The sequence below is a fragment of the Saccopteryx bilineata genome, chromosome 2 (genome assembly GCF_036850765.1).
Source record: "Saccopteryx bilineata isolate mSacBil1 chromosome 2, mSacBil1_pri_phased_curated, whole genome shotgun sequence".
Classification (NCBI taxonomy): Eukaryota; Metazoa; Chordata; class Mammalia; order Chiroptera; family Emballonuridae; genus Saccopteryx; species Saccopteryx bilineata.
This window is the reverse complement of record NC_089491.1, coordinates 69135822-69157932: the sequence shown is the minus strand read 5'-3', so window position 1 is coordinate 69157932 and position 22111 is coordinate 69135822. Positions and strand designations below refer to the sequence as shown.

Below are 22111 nucleotides of genomic sequence, written 5' to 3'. Positions count from 1 at the left end.
CTCAGCATGGGAGGAACTGTTCAGAAACTGGAGCTTTGCTCTGGAATGCTCTTTGCCTATCTGATTATTATCCTGAGTATTTTGTAGCTGCTAATGAGGCTCCTATCAACTTATCAATGTCCAGTTTTCTATTCTTGCATGACATAATTCTATCAGCAATCTTTGGAGACTCTTATACCCAGTAGCTATACTTAAGAAATAACCTAGTCCATCCTGAAATAAAAGCTTCTCTGATTGACTTATAGCCATATTAAGACAAGCATACCATCTGTACCTAATGACTTGCAAAGAGGATCTGGGACTAAAAAGTCATAGTATCTTGTTCATAATTACTTTTTAGGGGCGACATCTTATATTTCTTAAATATTTCATTTGAAAAATCATTTACTCACTGGCAGTTTTCTCCTACTTTAGATAATTTTTTTCTGACTTTGAGTAGCCTTTGACCTATAATTAGAAACCACTGTAGCCTGACCAGGCGGTGGCACAGTGGATAGAGCATTGACCAGGGATGCTGAGGACCCAGGGTTAAAACCTTGAGATTGCTGGCTTGAGCAAGGGGTCACTGGTTCTGCTTGAGCCACTCCCCCACCCCAGTCAAGGCACATATGAGAAAGCAATCATTGGACAACTAAGGTACTACAGTAAAGAATTGATGCTTCTCTTGCCTGACTGGATGGTGGTGCAGTGGATAGAGCATCAGACTGGGATGCAGAGGACCCAGGTTTGAAACCCCAAGGTTTCCTGCTTGAGTGAGGGCTCGCCAGCTTGAGTGCAGGATCACTGGCTTGAGCGTGAGATCATAAACATGACCCCATGGTCGCTGGCTTGAGCCCAAAGGTCGCTAGCTTTACAATTAAGGTCGCTGGTTTGAGTCCAGGTTTGCTGGCTTGAGCAAGAGGTCACTAGTTCTGCTGTAGCCCCCTGATAAAGGCACATATGAGAAAGCAATGAATGAACAACTAAGGTGCTGCAACAAAGAATTGATGCTTCTCATCTTTCTCCCTTCCTGCCTGTCTGTTTCTGTCTGTCTCTCTCCCTGTCTCCCTCTCTCTGTCTCTCTCATTAAGAAAAAAAAGAAGAGAGAGAACAATTCTCATCTATCTCTTCCCCTTCCTGTCTGCCAGTCTCTGCCTCTCTCTCACTTAAAAAAACACACACAAAAAAACCCAGAAAAGAAACCACTTTATATATGTGTGCATATGTATGTGTGTAGATATATATTTATTTATTTCAATTTTATTCATATGAATATCATTTTGATAATAGCCCAGAGCCCAATTTCACCAGAAAACATTGATTTAGCTTTATTTCCTTTTTATTTATTTATTTATTTTTTTGTTTTCAGTCCCTTATTCAGTTCACTTGCAGGAACATTGATTTTGAATAACACGGTCATGATGTCAAAACAGTACAAATTATACCCTGCTGCCATCTGGAATGGTGAAAATAAAAGCTTTATTTACACTGTTTTCTTTAAGAAAGAATAGCACATGTCTCCTCCTCCCCCCTTTCAGGGACTTGGTTCTGGAAAGAAACGGTTCTTATTATAGCCTGATAGTATAGTTTATTCTGAAGTATATTGACTTGAAAACTCATTTGCTCTTCAACAAAGTAACAAGTACTTCAACCAGTAACCCTCTGGCCATCCAGCCTCTGAGATACTGATCTGTCTTCTTCCTCAGACAAAGCTATTTGGGGTAGTCATTACTAGTCCCAACCCTGTCTGGCCTAATGTCATAAAGTTACTATATCGAGTCTAGTTACGTCTAGTTCTCCAGTCTGTGCTGTATTTTGGTGTCTCCTCTGCCATTTTCAGTGGTTCCAAGACAACTACATAAAAATAAGAGAATGGTTAAAAACATAAACACAGGCTAAATTTGAGCTTCCCACAGAAAATTTTTGATATTTAACATTCTTTTCACACTCTTTTCATATATTTCTCATCCGTATTTGATTGGCTAGCATACATGAAAGAATTCTGTGTCTACCTGGAACCAAAAAATGAGAAGCCAACTAATATGCATCAAATGATGGATTTTTTAAAAATGTAGAACAGTATGAAAATTAGTGTGTTATATACATGGAACTTCAGTCTCTGGTTCTTTCAACTTAAAATATAAAAAATAATTAAATATTCTGTTATTTTTGTTGAGCCTTCCATATGGGTTGACTCCAATTAAGAGTTTTATTTATTCAAAGAATAACAACTGGAATAAAGGAAGCATAATGAAGTAAAGATACACCAGATCTATAGTGAAAAGATTTATTTTTATTTTTTCTATATGTGTGACCTGAAACATATAAGTTAGTTTTGATGAGTCTCTGCTGTCTATATAAAGCCATAATTTCTACAGAAAATGACTGCACCCTTGCCTATCTCAAGAAACCCTTATAGGGCTCAAATGGTTCAGTCATTTATGACAAAGCTTTACTGTCATCTCAAGTATTTAGAACTATTTATAAAGTTCATTTTGGTACTAATCACATAACAATATAGATTTGTTTTATTTATGCTGTAGATTAATAAAAAATCCTAATATCTTGTTCAGAGAGAGAAATGAGGGCTTTTAGGAGCTCTGAAGAATTTAGTTGACAAGATACTGTCCTTTGAATTCACTTGATGCTTAGATAATCCTGTTTTTTTCTTACTTGCATAGAATATTTTCTCACTTGCAGTTTAATGCTGCAGCTTTTGTTATACCAAGCCTTGCAGTCATATGCCTCTATTCTATTTAAATCTATTCTGGAAGTGTGAGTTAGAACAAGCAAATATAGGATAATATTTTACTGGATACCAGGCACTAAGTACCAGGCAGTCTAGGCACATTTAATTCATTGTCTCATTCAATTCTTCTGTCTGTGAGCTGGATACTATTCTTAGTCACAAAAAATATAATTATCCTGCAGATAAAATTAATCACGATACAAAGATTCTCTAGCTACTTCATACTCAGTCATGGCACAAAGGAGGGCTTCATTAAATATCTATCTAATGAGTGGTGCTACTTAATTGACTATCCAATAGATTTTTAAAATTTAAGAGTTCAAAGGTCTTTTTTCTTTTAATATAATGCAAATTTCATAAACTTAGAAATATTATTTAACAACCCTTAGGCCTACATATTTAAATTATCCAAGAGAATTTTTATTTTTATTAGGTATAAAAGTACACTGACTTTAAAAAAAATTTATTGTGTTTACATAGATTCTAGTGTCCCCCCAACTGTATCTCCCCTCCCCCGTGTTCCCCACAACATTCCCCTTACACCCCTCCCCGCAATGCCTTTCCCCTTTCCTCCAAGATTTGTTTTTCTGCTCTCTATAATGTTGTGTTATATTATCCTATCATCCCCTTTCCCTCTGTCTGCTTTCCCTCTGGACCCTTTGATCCCGCCTCTGTCTCTATTCCATTCCACAGTTCATATTATTCGTTGGATTCCTCAAATGAGTGAGGTCATATGATATTTTCCTTTCTCTGCCTGGCTTATTTCACTTAACATATTAGTTTCCAGGTTCATCTATGTTTTCACAATAGGTAAGATTTCATTTTTCGTGGCCTCATAGTATTCCATTGTGTATATGTACTATTGCTTTTTAATCCACTCGTCCACTAACTGGCACTTGGGCTGTTTCCAGATCTTGGCTATTGTAAACAATGCTGCCATAAACATGGGGGTGCATTTCTTCTTTTGAATCAGTGATGTGGTGTTCTTGGGATATATTCCTAGAAGTGGAATGGCTGGGTCAAAAGGCAGTTCTATTTTCAATTTTTTGAGGAATTTTCATACTGTTTTTCACAGAGGTTGCACCAGTCTGCATTCCCACCAGCAGTGCAGGAGGGTTCCCTTTTCTCCAATTCCTCACCAGCACTTGTTATGTGTTGTTTTGTTGATGAGCGCCATTCTAACTGGTGTGAAGTGATATCTCATTGTGGTTTTAATTTGCATTTCTCTAATGATTAGTGATGTTGAGCATTATATAATCTGCCTATTGGCCATCTGTATGTCCTCTTTGCAGAAGTGTCTATTCATTTCTTTTGCCCATTTTTGATTGAATTGTTTGTCTTCCTGGTGTTGAGTTTTACAAGTTCTTTATAAATTTTGATTATTAACCCTTTAACAGATGTATTGTCGAATATGTTCTCTCATTGTATGGTTTCTCTTTTTATTTTGTTCATGTTGTCTTTAGCTGTGCAAAAGCTTTTTAGTTTGATATAGTCCCATTTGTTTATCCTGTCCTTTATTTCCCTTGCCCGTGTAGATACATCAGCAAATATATTGCTGCGAGAGATGTTGGAGAGCTTATTGCCTATGTTTTCCTCTAGGATGCTTATGGTTTTCTTGACTTACATTTAAGTCTTTTGTCCATTTTGAGTTTATTTTTGTGAATGCTGTGAGTTGGTGATCTAGTTTCATTTTTTTGTAGGTAGCTGTCCAATTTTCCCAACGCCATTTGTTAAAAAGACTGTCTTTACTCCACTGTATGCTCTTACCTCCTTTGTCAAATATCAGTTGTCCATAAAGGTGTGGGTTTATTTCTGGGTTCTCTGTTTTATTCCATTGATCTATATGCCTGTTCTTAAGCCAGTACCAGGCTGTTTTGAGTACAATGGCCTTGTAGTATAACTTGATATCAGGAAGTGTGATACCTCCCACTTTATTCTTCTTTTTCAAGATTGCTGAGGCTATTCTTGTTCTTTTTTGGTTCCATATGAAGTTTTGGAATATTTGTTCTATATCTTTGAAGTATGTCATTGATATCTTAATAGGGATTGCATTGAATTTATAAATTGCTTTGGGTAGTATAGACATTTAATTGATGTTCATTCTTCCTAACCATGAACATGGTATAGGTTTCCACTTGTTTGTATCTTCCTTGGTTTCTTTTTTTTTTTTTTTTTTTGTTTTTGTATTTTTCTGAAGCTGGAAATGGGGAGAGACAGTCAGACGGAGTCCCGCATGAGCCCGACCGGGATCTACCCAGCACGCCCACTAGGGGGCGCCGCTCTGCCCACCATGGGGCGATGCTCTGCCCCTCTGGGGTGTCGCTCTGTTGCGACCAGAGCCACTCCAGCACCTGGGGCAGAGGCCAAGGAGCAATCCCCAGCGCCTGGGCCATCTTTGCTCCAATGGAGCCTCGCTGCGGGAGGGGAAGAGAGAGACAGAGAAGAAGGAGAGGGAGAGGGGTGGAGAAGCAGATGGGCACCTCTCCTGTGTGCCCTGGCCGGGAATCGACCCCGGGACTTTTGCACACCAGGCCGACGCTCTACCACTGAGCCAACCGGCCAAGGCCTTCCTTGGTTTCTTTTATCAATGTTTTATAATTTTCCAAATACAAGTCTTTAACCTCCTTGGTTCAATTTACTCCTAGGTACTTTATTTTTTGTTCTTGTTGTTGCAATAGTGAAGGTGACTGTTTTCTTAATTTCTCTTTCAGACAGATCATTGTTGTATAAAAATGCCTCTGATTCCTGAGTATTAATTTTATATTCTTCCACCTTGCTGAATTCATTTATCAGGCTCAGTAGTTTTTTGACTGTGACTTTAGGGTTTTCTATGTACAGTATCATACCATCAGGAAATAATGATAGTTTTACTTCTTATTTTCCAGTTTGGATGCCTTTTATTTTTTCTTCTTGTCTGATTGCTGTGGCTAAGACTTCCAGAACTATGTTGAATAAGAATGGTGAAAGGGAGCACCCTGCCTTGCTCCTGATCTTAAGAGGATTGCTTTCAACTTTTGCCCATTGAGTATGATGTTGACTGTGGGTCTGTCCTAATGGTCTTTATCATGTTGATGTATATTCCCTGTATTCCAACTTTGCTGAGAGTTTTGATCATAAATGAGTGCTGGATTTTATCAAATGCTTTTTCTGCATCTATTGATATTATCATGTGGTCTTTCTCCTTCCTTTTGTTTATGTGATGAATCACATTGATTGATTTGTGAATACTGTACCAGCCTTGCCTCTCCATAATAAATCACACTTGATCCTGATGTATGATTTTTTTCATGTATTGCTGGATTCAGTTTGCTAATATTTTTTTTGAGAATTTTAGCATATATTCTAATCTAAAGCATATATATAGAATAGCATATATTCTATATTCATCAAGGATATTGGCCTATAGTTTTCTTTCTTTGTATTGTCTTTGCCTGGTTTTTGAATCAGAATGATGCTCGCCTCATAAAAGAAGCTTGGAAGTCTTCTCTCCTCTTGAATTTTTTGAAATAGCTTGAGAAGGATAAGAGTTAGTTCTTTGAATGTTGGTAGAATTCTCCTTGTGAAGCCATCTGGCCCAGGACTTTGGTTTGTTTGGAATATTTGATAATTGTTTGGATCTCATTTGTTGTAATTGGTCTATTTAGATTTTCTGATCCTTCCAGATTGATTTTTTTTTAACAGAGACAGAGAGAGTCAGAGAGAGGGATAGACAGGGAAAGACAGACAAGAACGGAGAGATGAGAAGCATCAATCATTAGTTTTTTGTTGCACATTGCAACACCTTAGTTGTTCATTGATTGCTTTCTCATATGTGCCTTAACCGTGGGCCTTCAGAAGACTGAGTAACCCTTTGCTCAAGCCAGTGACCTTGGGTCCAAGCTGCTGAGCTTTTGCTCAAACCAGATGAGCCTGCATTCAAGCTAGCCACCTTGCGGTCTTGAACCTGGGCCCTCGGAATCCCAGTCCAGTGCTCTATCCACTGCACCACTGCCTGGTCAGGCCAGATTGATTTTTGAAAGATTATATTTTTCAAGGAATTTGTCCATTTCACCTAAGTTGTCTAATTTTTTGGCATACAGTTCTTCATAGAATTTGTTAAAGACTTTGGTATTTCTACTGTGTCAGTTGTTACTTCTCCACTCTCATTTCTAATTTTATTTGAGTCCTCTCTCTCTTTTTTTTTTGGTGAGTCTGATTAAAGGTTCATCGATCTTGTTTCCCTTTTCAGAGAACCAGCTCTTGGTTTCTTGAACCCTCTGTATTGTTTTTTTAGCCTTTATGTCATTTATTTCCACCCTGACCTTTATTATTTCCTTCTTTCCACTTCCTCTGGGCTTTACTTGCTGTTCTTTTTCTAGTTCTTTTAGTTATAGGGTTTAGTTGTTTACTTGAGATTTTTATAGCTTCTTAAGGTATGCCTGTAGTGCTATGAACTTCCCTCTCAGGACTGCTTTAGCTATGTCCTACAAATTTTGAGTTGTTGTATGCTCATTTTCATTTGTTTCAAGGAAATGTTTAATTTCTTCCTTGATCTCATTGTTGAAAAATTTGTTATTTAATATCATGCTGTTTAGTTTCCAAGTATTTGAGTGTTTTTCAGTTTTTCTATTGTAGTTGATTTCTAGTTTCATGCCATTGTGGTCAGAGAAGATGCTTGATATGATTTCAGTCTTCTTAAATTTGTTGATACTGTTTTATGCTCTAACATGTGGTCTATCCTAGAGAATGTAACATGAGCACTTGAGAAGAATGTAAGTTCTGCTGCTCTAGGGTGAAAGGTTCTGAAGATAGCTATTAAATCCAGTTGATCTAGTGTGTCATTTAAGGTTGCTCTTTGTTAATTTTCTTTCTTAAGGATCTATCCATTGATGTTAATGGGGTATTGAAATCCCCTACTATTATAGTATTGCTGTTGATCTCACCCTTTATGTCCATCAAAGCCTGCTTTATATATTTATTTGCTCCTATATTAGGTGCATAGATATTTATAATTATCTCTTCAAGTTGGATTGCTCCCTTTATCATTATGTAGTGACCTTCTTTATCTGTTACTATATTCTTTGTTTTAAAGTCTATTTTTGTCAAAAAGTAGTATTGCTAACCCAGGTTTTTTTTCATTTCCATTTGCATGAAATACTTTTTTTTCATCCTTTTACTTTCAGTCTATGTGCATCTTTTGTTTTGAGCTGGGTCTCCTGTAGACAGCATATGTATGCGTATTGTTTTCTTATCCAATAAGCTACCCTATGTCTTTTGATTGGAGCATTTAATCCAACGGTTCTCAACTTGTGGGTTGCGACCCCGGCGGGGGTCGAACGACCAAAACACAGGGGTCGCCTAAAGCCATCGGAAATACATATTTTATTTAAAAATGTATTGTATAATAAATATGTATTTTCTGATGGCTTTAGGCGACCCCTGTGTTTTGGTCGTTCGACCCCCGCAGGTGTTGCGACCCACAGGTTGAGAACCGCTGATTTAATCCATTTACATTTAAGGTTATTATTGATATGTAGTTGTCTTCTGCCATTTTTTTCTTTAAATTTACATTCCTCTTTTCCTAGATTTTTTCTTGCTTTGTTCTGTCTATAGCAGGCCCCTTAACAAAACTTCCAGCATTGGTTTGGTTATGATGAATTCCTTGAGTATTTTTTTTTTTTTTTTTTTTTTTTTTTTTGGTCTGGGAAGCTTTTTATTTCTCCTTCAATTTTAAATGATAGCCTTACTGGATAAAAAAAGTCTTGGTTGTAGGTTCTTATTCTGAATTACTTTGAATATTTCTTGCCATTCCCTTCCAGTATCAAGTGTTTCTGTTGAAAAGTCGGATGTCATCCTTATGGGGTCTCCTTTTTAGGTGATTGACTGCTTTTCTTTTTCTGCTTTTAGTATGCTTTTAGTTTGCTTCTTGAACCTGTGTGACTCTTTCCTTCTTCAATTTAGGAAAATTTTCAGCTATAATTTCTTCAATGGGTTACTCTATCCCTTGTTCTTTTTCTTCTCCTTCTGGAACCCCTATTATGCAGATATTGTTTCTCTTCATGTTGTCACTGAGCTCTCTTAAACTTTCCTTAGCCTTTCTGATCCTCTTTTCTTTTTGCTGTTCTGCTTCTCCGCTTTCACTTATCTTGTCCTCTAAATTGCTGATTCGATCCTCTGATTCATCTAGCCTGCTTTTACTTTCTTGTAATGTAGTCTTCATTTCTGATATTGTGTTTGTCGTTTCTGTCTGGTTCTTTTTTATGATTTTATATCCTTTTTGATGCTTACAATTTCTTTATTTAGGTGCTCATTAAGTCCATCCATTGTAGCTTTGAGATCCTTAAGGATCCTAATAATCATTATTTTATACTCTGCATCTGGTAATTTGATTTTTTCCATTTCATCTAGATCTTTTTCTGGGGGTTTTTATTATTGATTCATATGGCTTAAGTTCCTCTGTCTTCCCATTTTTTCTGTGTGTGGCTTGCAGGGTTGTTTGAGTTGTAGTCTCCTTAACTAGGAGAACTGCTTTAAAGTCTTAATTTGCATGCTTTCAGTTTGCTTAACTAAGCAGGGAGCTTGTTTACTGATCTCAGTAGGGGGCTTATTTGAAACTGTATTCAGGAATGCAGTGGGTGGACCTTTGAGAATCTGAAGTTGTATTCTGCCAGTTGCTCTCCTGGGACGGGGCATGTTCTCGGTATCAGAAGGGGGATTGTATCTCAGGTCTTCCTGGAAACCTGAGTTACTGCCCCTCCCCCCTACTTCCTGGAGAATGAGTCAGCAGTCCTCTCCCAATCACTGTTTGTCTTGTTCTCCCCATTTTCCTTGTGCAAGACAAGTTAGTCCTCTCAGCCCTCCTCACCCCTGGATCCCCAGGCAAGTGACTGTGAATGTTAGATTATCCATCTACCATTTCTACTTTGTCCCTTTAAGGCACCCCAGCAGCTTCCCACATACAGAACTTTCACTCTTCTTCCTACTGAATGCTATCTGTCTGTCTCCCCCAGCCCCAGGATTACTAGGCTGGGTCTCCGGTTCTGAGTCTGAGGGCCTCCATATTTCAGGGTCTCTCTCCTTGTAATGAGAGCCCTTCTGTACCCCTCAGCTTCAGCTTCCCCTCACACTTGGGAGCAGAGGATCCCCCACCACGCCCTTGCACTCCCTACCAGGATCGGTGTGGATTCTTCTGTGCTTCTGGTTTTTGAGACCTGTTCTTTTAGTCCAAAGTTGGTTTTTCACAATGATTGTTCCTAAATTAATTTGTAATTCAGTTTGGTGGTGGGAGCTAGCAGTCTGTGTGTCTGCCAGCTCTGCTGCCATCTTGGAATCCCCACACACTGACTTTTTGTTGGGTGGTTAATAGTGTGTCTCTAACAGGTGATAATACCTTTCAATATATTTGAAGGTTCCAGCACTTTATTTAAAAAAATATTCTACATATTATCCATCTACCATATTGACTTCTTTTATGTTAATAAAAACTTCCTTAACATGTTTGGTGAACATGTTTGGTGAACATGTTAAGGACACTACTCTTTTATGGATTCTTGCTATATTGGCCAAGAGTTTGCTTAAAGGCTTTTAATCACTGTAAAAAAAAATAGAAGACTGGATAAAGAAGATGGGGCACATATACACCATGGTATACTATTCAGCTAGAAGAAATGATGACATCAGATCACTTACAGCAGAATGGTGGAATCTTGATAACATTATGCGGAGTGAAATAAGTGAATCAGAAAAAAACAAGAACTGCAGGATTCCATACATTGGTGGGACATAAAAACGAGACTAAGAGACATGGACAGGAGTGTGGTGGTTACGGGGGGTGGGGGGAGGGAAGGAGGGAGAGGGGGAGGGGGAGGGGTACAAAGAAAACTGGATAGAGGGTGACGGAGGACCATCTCTCTTTGGGTGATGGGTATGCAACAGAACTAAATGACAAGATAACCTAGAAATGTTTTCTTTGAATATATGTACCCTGATTTATTGATGTCACCCCATTAAAATAAAAATTTATTTATAAAAAAAAAAAACTTCCTTTAGTACCTTTATCCTTCCAAAAAAAAAGTTTTCATGCTTCTGTAAGATTACATAGTGTAGGACTAAACCTTTAAGATATTCAGCCATTGAGAAATATTTGCTCCTGCCAATGAAAGAAAACCCAGAGTGTTTGCCTTAATATATAACTGAGTGATTCACTTGGGTTTCATTATTAGTTTCAACATCTAGAATTCCATTATAGGATTTTGAAGATTGGATAGCAGAATGTAAATCCATATTCTGTTGTGTTCTTTTGAATTTCATTGTGCTTTCATGTAAGGTTTTTGTTATGTAGTTGTAGTTCCGACTTGTAGGAAGTAATGACCAATAGATCAGAAAAGCCTTCTTGTAAAATTAGGAAGGTAGAAACTAAATTGTGGGTTTCTAGTACAATAACCACACCAAATTAAAGAAGGAACAAAGCAAAAATCACATATTTCAATCAATGGAAATTGTTGACTAATTAAATAAAATATAAACTCTAAAAATAAACTTTAAAAAGTCACTAACAAATATATTTGTGAGTCGTTAAGTTGAATACTAATTAATACACTTGTAAAAAATAGAAAAATTCTATAAGATAGTTTTTGCCTTAGACTTATGTTTAAATTGGAGAGGCCAAATATAGAGCCAGAAAACAATTAAAAATGATTAACTGTTTAAATGAGTGGCATTCAGTAAACACAGCAGAATTGAGAGATACCACAAGTGAGCGCTGAAGTGTTTCCCATGACTATGCAGGTACTTAGAGACTACTGTGTTGATTAAAAAGTAAATGACATATAGCCGCTGCCTCCCATGAGTTTATGAGTTCAAGTTTACACATTGACTATAATAGGAGTTTTTAGAGAACAACAGTTGAGAACTTTTAAAGAGGAGCCACTATGAACTGTTTAGTACTCAGGAAAGTAATTCAGGAGAATGAGTTCCCCAAAGTTAAAGCACTCATCTGGCTGAAGTCACTTGGAGTCCTAGCAAGGGTAGGCAAGAAGAATTAATTGGGCCCACCCACCTTGGAAGGTGGCCATGGACTTAGCAAGCAGTTTAGTTTTTTAGTTTCTTATCAAATAAGAGAGGTTCAGTGTTTGTAGAATTAGAGTGGAAATAAAAAGATTGCTAAAATTGTTTATGGATGAACAATGAAATTAGTTTAACTGAGAAAAATATGCAAAATTTACTACTTGATCATTCACAGATATCTAAGCATGACTCCCTACAAAACAATGTCAGACTATTTTCCCAGGTAGGTCAGGGATTATTAACAGAAAGTTTCTTTAGGAATGGGGTGTTAACTCTGGAAAATGCTGACATCTATTTTTTTTCTTTCCTTAATGGAATTGTAAGTTTCATATCAGCATATTTCATTAAGACACCAAACAAATTCAAAGAATGTGCTATATTTCCAGGCCTATTATAGCTGCCATTCCAAACAAAATATGTATGACTTCTACGATTCACTAAGCACAAGTATGTAGTAATATGCCCTTTAATGGCCTCTCAAAATGACAGACCAAATGGCTTTGTGAAGGTCAAGTCTGATTTAAATTGTTGATGAATTAATAGCTAATTCTGCATGATTGAATATTAATATGGAACAGTGATAACTAAAGCACTTTAAAGCTTAATGAGCACATTAATGAACAGGACAAAATGTTTTTCTTCTCACCTCATGTATGAATTTAAAGCTACTAACATATTGATAATTTGTTAATTTTTGATAGCTGCTTTCTCTTATAAAAATTTATATAGTTAAGGGCTAAAGGGAATTGATTTTTTTCCTCGAGTTCCTGGTACCAAACACTTGATGAGCTGTCAAAATTGATGTTATCAAATGGCCCAGGCAGTTTTATATAAATTACTAATAAATGTAGAGGGTGGAAAAAAAAGTGATTAACAATCTTCTAAACTATACCCACTGAGATAAGCATTCCAATTAGAAATTTCATTATTTCCACAGTTTGTTTTATATTGAATACTGAGTTTTATTGCCAAATACCTGACAGTCAAATTGGAAACAAGCCACAACTGTCAACGTGTAACTGCTCCGGCTATTTGAATCTGTTTCAAGTGTGATGTTTCTCATGAAAATTTAATGAAGATAGTGCATTCAAAGAGGTTCTCTGCAGAAGGGGGATGGATAGAATTTAATCACCCTTATTAAAAATTAGAAAGCAGTGCTCTTTACATTCTCTGTCTGATTAGTATGCAAGAAAGATTATCTTTGTTGTGCACTTGTGTATATGAAAAGGGGCTCTGAGTGTTCTTTATGAGCCAAGGAGGAAAAGAAAGGGCATGCAACTGTATTAGCCCGCTGTCCATAGGGCACAAGTCAATTTTGTCAGCTCTCCCCAAGGTGAAAACTTCATTTCTTATAAATAGTTATTAATTCTATATCTTTCTCTTTTTTTTGGTAAGAATCTTTAATAAGTAGTTCAACTTAAGTCTTTGACACTTCCTACTGATGGGCATGAAATGTTGGCTTGATTCTTTAGAGAGAGGGACTAGTGGAAGGAAACTAATGACTAGTGGATCCATGTTAATGCATGCTAATAGGACTGGCAGTTAACCACCAACCGGAGGTAAGAGGCCCTGAGATATGCAGAGACCACTCAGGAATCCAAACCTGATTTCTTATTAACCTAAATTGGTTATTTTAAATACAAAAAAATAGCAACAAAGTCAAAGAACATTCTTAGAAACTCATTTGTAGGGGACTAAGGCAGTGGAGTTGACTATAGAACACTTAAGGTAAATTATTTTTATCTTTTGAATCATTTTTTGTCAATAGCTACCAAAGAAGATGTTTATTTGTACGTATCATGTGTGTGGTACAACAGCTGTTGACCTTTCTGCCTTCTTTCTTTTTTTCTTTTCAGATAACGAAGAACTATACTATAGATCAGAGGTCGGGAACCTATGGTTCGCAAGCCAGATGTGGCTCTTTTGATGGCTGCATCTGTCTCGCAGACAAATCTTTAATAAAAAAAAAAGAACGTTAAAAATATAAACCATTCTCATGTATTAGAATTCATTTATTTCCTACTGCTCATGTTCATGGTTTCGGGTGGCTGGAGCCAATCACAGCTGTCCTCCGGGACAACACCAAATTTTTATTGGATAATGCATAACTTACACGGGTTGTTGTATGGCTCTCATGGAATTACATTTTAAAATATGTGGTGTTTATGGTTCTCTCAGCCAAAAAGGTTCCCAGCTCTTGCTATAGATGTAAATACAAAACCTTTCAAGCCATAAAGAATAGCTTGATGAAATAAGCGGAATAGATTATTGAAATTAGCATAGCCTAATTTGCAAACTACTCTTTATTCAATTGTGAGTTTTAACATTCCTTTCAAGCCCTGAAAGATCATCTTGAAATTCCATTCTTAACCACTGTCTGTGACATTTGTCCCCTGTAGACCTCCGCTTGACTGACAATGTGCAAGCATTCAGATAAACAGACTACATTTCTGCTTCCTCAAAAGAGCCCTGTCTTTCAACTGAAGTAAGATATAGCTCTTGGAAGTTAACAAATTTTGTAAACTTTTTTGTCTGCAGCTCTAACTAGTTGGTGGGATGGTAAAGTATTCTCTAGGCCTAGGGATGCAGCTAGCTGTCAAGCCAAATTGCCTCAACTACTTCCCTCGGTTGTCGATCATAAATCTCCGTTTGCAAGAGCCAGAGTCTTGTACTTTTTCATATTAGACCCTCCCTTTTCCCTTCCAACAACCTGGACTGGTTGCCCAAGGCACTTCTTCAGTCTTTGGAGCCACATTCTTTGGTAGTGTTTTGACAGCCTTTTCCTTTCAGCAATCTCCCTACTCCTTACGTATTCCTCTGATGAACCCTTGACCAGATGTACTTTCCTATTATGTGTAATAGAAAAACTTCTTTCAATCGCTGGGATGTCATCATACTTAGACTTGGAAATACTGGTGGTTCTTCTAAAATCTGGCAATCCAGACTAGCTTAATAGATACACATGAGACATGGGATAACTCATGGTAAATGATTGCTGATTGCAAAGTTTAAGACAGATATAGGTACTTACTGCTATGGTAGCTCCACGGATGAAAAGATTAAGTACATTTGAAAATTTCAAAGGATTTACAAAGAACACAATTTTGGCTATGTGCCTTGCTAGAGACAGAATATTCAACAGTCAGGATTTGTCGGGGAAATGGTAAAAATTTCAGTGTAGGCATAAAAAAAATTCTTAGGAGGGAGGTCATCCATGAGAGGCTGGGGAAAATAGGTCCTGATTTAAAAGAATTTTGCTAGTAGAGTTTAGGAGATTGAGTTTACTCCAATGATAAAGAGGGGAGATGGAGAGAAGGCCCACCTTTGAGCATAGGAGAAGCATCAAAATAGAACCTTTTCCCTAGAAATATTAACCCTTTAAGTAGTGAGTTTTATTCATGCTTGCTGATCCCCAGGAGTGAGTTGTTTTTTTTTCTTCAGAAAATGAAATTAGTTCCAGTTACAGTTTTATTAACTTAAAATCATGTTTGTTTGATAACCAATTTATGGAAACAAGAAGAACATACATTTGCCGTTTTTAAATGTTGCCTTACACATGTCCGATCATACTCTGGATGGTCAGGAGGCACGGGGACATACAGGAATGTTCGAACTACTCAAAGGGTTAACTCACTTCATGGAATCAAACCAGAAATTGTAGAAGGCATCCAGGGAGAAGCTATGTACCACACCTGACTTGTATTTGTGCGTTTCAGTCATTTTGGAATTGGTGGCTCATGAGTAACCATCAGAAGACACGAAGGGAGTGTTGATTAAATTAACACCAGACCAAATAGGAAGTCAAAATGTTTCAACATGATCCTCAAACAGCTTAGTAATGACTTAGATAATTATCACCCATATAACTAAGCCCCCTTCAGTGTTTGAGTTGAATATAGCTTTCTAAAGCTGGCTTGTAAGAATTGGTGATGTATGTTATGAATGGGGGTCCAGCTTGGGGATTACAGGGGGCTCTATTTTTCTCGAGATCTGGAACAATTTTGATGTAGGATATGGAGAAGTGAACTTCGAATGAGTTAAAGATTCAAAATTTAGACACTTCAACTTTTTAATGACCAAAAATGATTCAGACCTTTTGAATGAGTAAAAGTATCTTTTTATATTAAGGTGTTGCTTTTTGTAGTTACTTTTGGTCTTTTTCATTCTTTTTTTTATAAAGTGAGAGGTGGGAGGCAGGGAGGCAGAGATAGACTCCTGCTTGTGCCCCAACTGGGATCCACCCAGCAAGCCCCCTACAGGGTGATGCTCTGCCCATCTGAGGCTGCTGCTCAGTTGGTTGGAAAGTGAGCTATTTCAGTACCTGAGGTGAGGCCATGGAGCCATCTTCAGCTCCCTGGACAACTTAGCTCTAACCATTCGAGCCATGGCTGCAAAAGAGGGGGAGAGAGAAAGAGAGCAAGAAGCAAGAGGTGGAGAAGCAGATGGTTTCTTCTTCTGTTTGCCATGATGGGAATCGAACCCAGAACTTCCACATGCTGGGCTAATGCTCTACTGCGGAGCCAACCTTTCAGGGCCATTTTTGGTCTTTTCTTCTTTCAAAATGGAAACCCTAAGATAATTTTCTGATTAATTAACTGAATTGTGTAATAGCTTCTTCCTCTGCTCCTAGTGGCCTCCTTGCGGCATGCTTTCGGCCTGGTCTTTATCACGTGTGTCTGAGCTCTTTGCTAGGCTGTTGGCTTCTTAACTTAGATAGTAACTTTTCTGACCAGTGACAACATTGTGACTGTCTCTCCTAATCTAGTAATGCAAAGCTGCCTGATTTGTAGCAGCTTCTCAACAGATACCATATACCATAAAGGAAAAAATTAAAGGGCAATATCTCTATAATCTTGTTAAAAGATTAAAGGCATTAAATGGGCATGTGACTTGTTAACCAAATGATGTATCACTTTTTGTCTTGCAGAAGATCAAATTCCCAGGGGCTTCCCTACCATTGACATGGGCCCACAGTTGAAGGTGGTTGAGCGTACACGCACTGCCACCATGCTTTGTGCAGCCAGTGGGAATCCGGATCCAGAAATCACTTGGTTTAAAGATTTCTTACCTGTCGACACAAGCAACAACAACGGCCGTATTAAGCAGTTACGATCAGGTAGGGTCTTGTTACTGTTTCCACTAACTCCTAGAGATCTTTTTTTTAGCTTTCTCTCTTTTTATTTTTAATTTATTTTTATTTCTTTTTAATTTTCAGGTATTGATTTTTCTCCCTCTTCTCTTTCTCCGTTATTTAATGTGTTGTCCATGTTTGTGATGTCATACCTATTTCAGAGTCTGTCTTTCTCCCTCTCTGTGTGTGTTTTGCAGCTTCTGTTTAATCCACATTGCTCACTGCTGTGACTGTATTTTTGATATATATTTTTTTAATTTACTGCTTTTCCGCAGTATTTGATGGATCCATTTTCTCTTTCTTTCTTCTTTCTCTGTTTTCTTTTGAAACAAATTAATTTCAACATTGGACTTCATTCAGAACTTGCAAGGAGTTCCAATGGTTATATTCATTGAAAACCAATATGTTCATATGAAACACTAAAGTGATTTAATTTTATTAAAGTGGGTTTTCGCTGTTGTTTCTACACTTGAACTCATCAAAGTACCAAAGTTTAGCAAGTTTGATCACATCTTCAATACTTTCTTTTCACTAATACATAAAACACAGAAATGTTATCTCATGAGTAACCAGATGTATTTTTTTCTTTTAATCCTTTATAAAGTGCCAATGAAAAGAGGGGATTTTTTTTTTTGTATTGAAGTTACTATTATACTATCATGGTGAGCATTTGTGCACATTAGCCACAGTAGTGTGTGCCCACACTGAACATTTTTGAACTCTCTGGTGACTGGATCTACAGAAGTCTGCTTTTGGTGTAGACTCCAGCTCTTGCTGTGCTCTCACTCTCTCTCTCTCTCTCTCTCTCTCTCTCTTTCTCTCTCTCTCTTTCTCCCCATTGCCCTTTTCTCCTCTCCCATCCCCATCTCAAGTTTATCCCTTTGCTCTCATTAGATTAAAGATAAACATAATTCTAAATTTCTTAGAGCCTGTCCCTAGGTAATTTCACAGGGACATTAACTAATAAACTGTTTACTTTGACATTGGTAGTAATATTGATATAGAAGTCTAAGTTGTTTAACTGCCTGTCTTCCCAGAATCCTCAGCTTTTGACCTGTCCTGTGATGTTAAAGCGTCTTGTTAACTGCCTCTTTTTGCTTGTTGTCAGCAGAATTGTGTAGATTAGCATTCTGTTATTGTAAATAAAGAATTAAGTATTCACCTGTAACATAGATGATTTAGTATATAAAGCTTTAACTCTGAAAAATTTGTACCAAATTATAAGGAATATAATAATATTTTTATGCTGTCTTTCTTCTCTCCGTATTTAAATCTCCAGAATCTATTGGTAAGTGCTTAGTTCTGAAGCGCACTTCACCCCCCACTAATTTCCATATTCAGACTATTATTATTATTATTATTATTATTAAAATGCATGGCATGCATTTTACTAACTGTCAGTGTAGACACCAGATCTCCGTAGGGCTGCACACGCACACATCCACAGAACTGTTTTCGTAAGAACACTGAATAGAAAAATAAAATAGTACACAAGTTATATCACACTAATGTAGCATAGTAAGTAGCATAAGATATCCAATCTAGTGTTTGTCTCTAGTTAGTATTTCCTATGACGGTATATATATAGATATGCATATCTATATATATACTTAAACAGATAAGCTAGCATTTTCTAAATTGTCTTTATAAAATATTGTTTAGTTCCTTTTTTTTAAGAATATGAGGCATATAGGATAAATTCTAACCCTGTATGACCCCAAACCTAATAACTCAGTTGCTTCTCTGAGAAAGGCAATGCTGCCTATTGTGGTCTTTGCCCTTGTGGTATAATGCAATTTGCTTTTATGATCTATCTAATATATTCCTGTTTTACCAGTATAGTAATTCAAGTTTCTTTTAAGACCTTATTTAATTCTGTAAATCTAATTTAATTCTTCTCCCCAGCCCTAGCCTCCTTCTTCTCGTACTAATGCTTCTTCTTTCTAATCTTATTTGCATTCATATTATCCACCCAGGTGGTACACCAATAAGAGGTAAGAGTGCTGAACTAACGTTCACAGAATGATCTTACTCATTCTTTCTGTCCTCTCATCACTCTCATCTTTGTCCTGTTTTTAGAATCATTCCAATAATGTTCATCAACTTTATCCTTATTTTCTTTTGGTTTGGTTATGATCGGTGACTCATATTGTGAATATATATTCCTTTCCTTTTTCTTTTTCTCTTTGTTTTGTTCATTTCTTTCTTTATGAAAATGATTATTTCAGTTGTGATATGCTTCAAAGAAAGCATATCCAGGTCTTAGACCACAGACCAGTCACAGCGTACCATCTGTCCCTCTTTTTTTCCTTTTCTTCTTCCTTTTTTTGTTTTTTTTTTCTTTTTTCTTTTTTTCTTCTTTTTTTTCTTCTTTTTTTTCTTTTTTTTTTCTTTTTTTGTCCAACCGGAGAAAAAAAAAGATCATTTTTTTCTTCCTTAGCTGTTCTTGTTCTGGACCAAAGCCAAGATGGTCTGGAGAACAGTGGCAGACATGCAGAAGACAGCCTGGAACGTCTGCTTTTTATCTTTATCTTTCAAAAGGTTTTTGCTTTTGTTCTTCAATTCTTTTTTCTCTGAATGTCTTAAAGTCAAAGAATGACTCCCCTTTCTACCCGATCCCACTCGCCTGCAACCTGACAGCCCCGCTTTTTCCCTCCCACTTCTTTTTTTCTTGGATTACTCGCCTCCGGATTTTTGGATCTTCTGTCCTTCAGGCAATGGAAACAAAAGGTGCTCAGTATTCTTGGTGGTATGTTGTATTGCTGGTTTTTCATACTTTGACTCAGTGTGCATTTCTTTTGTAATTCTTATTTTGTATTTTTCTTGGGGTTCGGTGACACCACACTGCTGATCCCACTGGTGGATTTTGATGGGTGTCTTAGGGGATCCATCTGGAGGTCCTCAAGCAGTGGTTGGTCGGCTCTTCCTTGTTGGCATAGGCCATGCTTTTTAACTTTTTTAAAGCCTTCTAATTCAATTACTCTTTGTTTTTCAGCAAACATAATAAATGATTGTAAGTTGTGGCAAACTGTCTTTCTTTCTTAAAAATCTGCATGTCTTAAGGGAGTTTTGTTTCTTTAAGTAATATTTTCATAATATATAATGACTAATTTTAATTTTTTGCTTTGTGCAGCCTTTTTGTTCTTGCTGCGTATTTTTGGCTTTCTTCAGCAGAAGACTTTCTTGAAACCCGGCCTGGTTCTTTTTTTGTTTTTTGTTTTTTTGTTTTTTTGAGCGTACCTATCTTTTGCGCCACTTTTGATACCAAAATGAAACAAAACAAAAACCAGAAATTAATCTTTTGTTTTATTTAAAAGCCATACTTCCTTGAAGCAGTCTCACCCATCTTCATTGTATTAGTCTAGGAAATAAGAGTGTTAATTATGACTAGAATTCTTGCTTGGGAAAAGAGATGTTGTTTTCTTATGCTAGCATTGATGATGTAAAAATAAAATAATCTGTATATGTTTTTCTCATCGCATCATTTTCTGTCTGTGCACCTTAGCAAGAGATTGACTCGACGTTGAGTGGACCTTCGCTTTTCAGGGCTTTTCATATTGTTAAGAGGTTTAGTTTTCTAGACTGAGAAAGCCTTCTCTGACCGCCTTTTTGGCAATATATTTTATATCCATACAGGCGCCCTTCAGATTGAACAGAGTGAAGAGTCTGACCAAGGAAAATACGAGTGTGTTGCCACCAACAGCGCGGGCACTCGCTATTCTGCCCCTGCCAATTTATATGTCAGAGGTAGGAATGACACAACCCTGGCATCCTTTCCTCATTCAGGCTCAGAGGGAGTTGAGACGCCCACAGCATCTGTGTGGTTTTATCAGTATTTTAACAAGATGATTGGCTAATAGTTACAGTAGTTTAAGCCTTTTAGTGACTAGAGAATTAAAAAGTTTAACTATGTTGTTTAAAAATCAATTGACCACTTTTGACTAAAATCTATCCTGAAGCTTGAAGTTTGTAAGTATCTTTGCATTTTTACACCTTGATTTCTCTTTTTACCGCATTGATTGAACTATGCTTTGCATTTGTTTGAGGTTTTCTTCTTGTTTTCCTTTTTTTTTTTTTTCTGTTGCTGTTTCTCTTCTGTTTCCTTTTCAAACCCTGAAATAATTGCTTGGTGTCCTACTAATCAATTCTCTGTGCAACTCCAAGCATAAATATATCTATGTCTTCCGGACCTCTGCTATGGAGCTATAAGGATGAAGCTTCTAACTTAAAATAATTTAAAAAAAAAAAAAAAAAAAAAAGGAAGGTGCTACATGCAAATAGCACAGTAGTGTTTTCTTCCTTCCTTTATACTTTGTTATTTAAAACACACTATGTATGTGCATATGTCTATGCATATATATATATGTACACATATGTGCTTTTTAAATTACTGATTTTCTGAAAAGTTTAGTCTTGATTGACATGAAACACTGATTATATTTTTAAAAATATTAGTTGTCCTTAGGACAAGAATGAATGAGGGATACGTTAATATTTTCTTATAAGTAAGAAAAGTGATTACATTTTGAGCTTATGAAAGGCCGTGCTTTTCATTTCAACAAGAAAGAAGTATTTCTCCTTCCCTGGAGTGTTCAAAGCCAGTTTCTATAGTGTTTTTGTCCAGTAGAAATGCTCTTATTCCAGGTCTGCATGTCTATGAATAACCACAAAAGGCGTGGGTGGGGGTGGGAATAGGTAACAGGCCGAGAGGGCTTTGCGTTACAATAGGATGGGTTCTCTTAAAAATATCTAGCTTGATTTTGAAATTTTTGTTTGAGCTAATTTTGTTTCCGTGGGGATGTGTTTTTCTCCTGTGTTCCTCTGGAGTCTGGGGTGGGAGAATAGGAAGAAAACCATTTCTTCTCCAAATTCTTTGAAAGCCCTTGATCCTTTTTCTCACAGTGGCAACCTCCTTTGCTGCATGAGGCATGTGTACCTTCAATGGAAAAAAATTCAAAATCATGCTAGCTATTGTTTCTAATACTGTGGTAGTCTGTGAGGTATTGCTAACTTTTCAGCTGAGGTAGGAAGGATGAACTAGAGCAAATAGAAATGTTCAAGTAGCAGTTGAAAGCCTTGATATGGCCTTTTTACTCTCTCTGTGTTTCCCTTGTTTTTCTCCTTTCCTCATTTCATTGTGTTCTGCATCAAACCCCCTACATCCCTCAGAGCTGCGAGAAGGTTGGTGTGTTTTTTACTTTTTACCC

The 22111-nt window shown here is 37.0% G+C and overlaps 1 protein-coding gene across 16 annotated transcripts in view; it reads left to right on the top strand.

Moving 5' to 3' along the window:
* PTPRD (protein tyrosine phosphatase receptor type D) overlaps positions 1-22111 on the top strand; it is a 2510439-nt gene that overhangs the window by 2272326 nt on the left and 216002 nt on the right. For 15 of the 16 annotated variants that reach the window (XM_066257235.1, XM_066257234.1, XM_066257236.1 and 12 more), the window contains 2 exons: positions 16701-16889; positions 20541-20651. In XM_066257235.1, coding sequence (XP_066113332.1) covers positions 16701-16889; positions 20541-20651 — 300 coding nt within the window. Of the gene's footprint in view, positions 1-16700; positions 16890-18796; positions 18899-20540; positions 20652-22111 lie in introns of those variants that run through there. The other variant, XM_066257245.1, reaches the window with a different exon arrangement.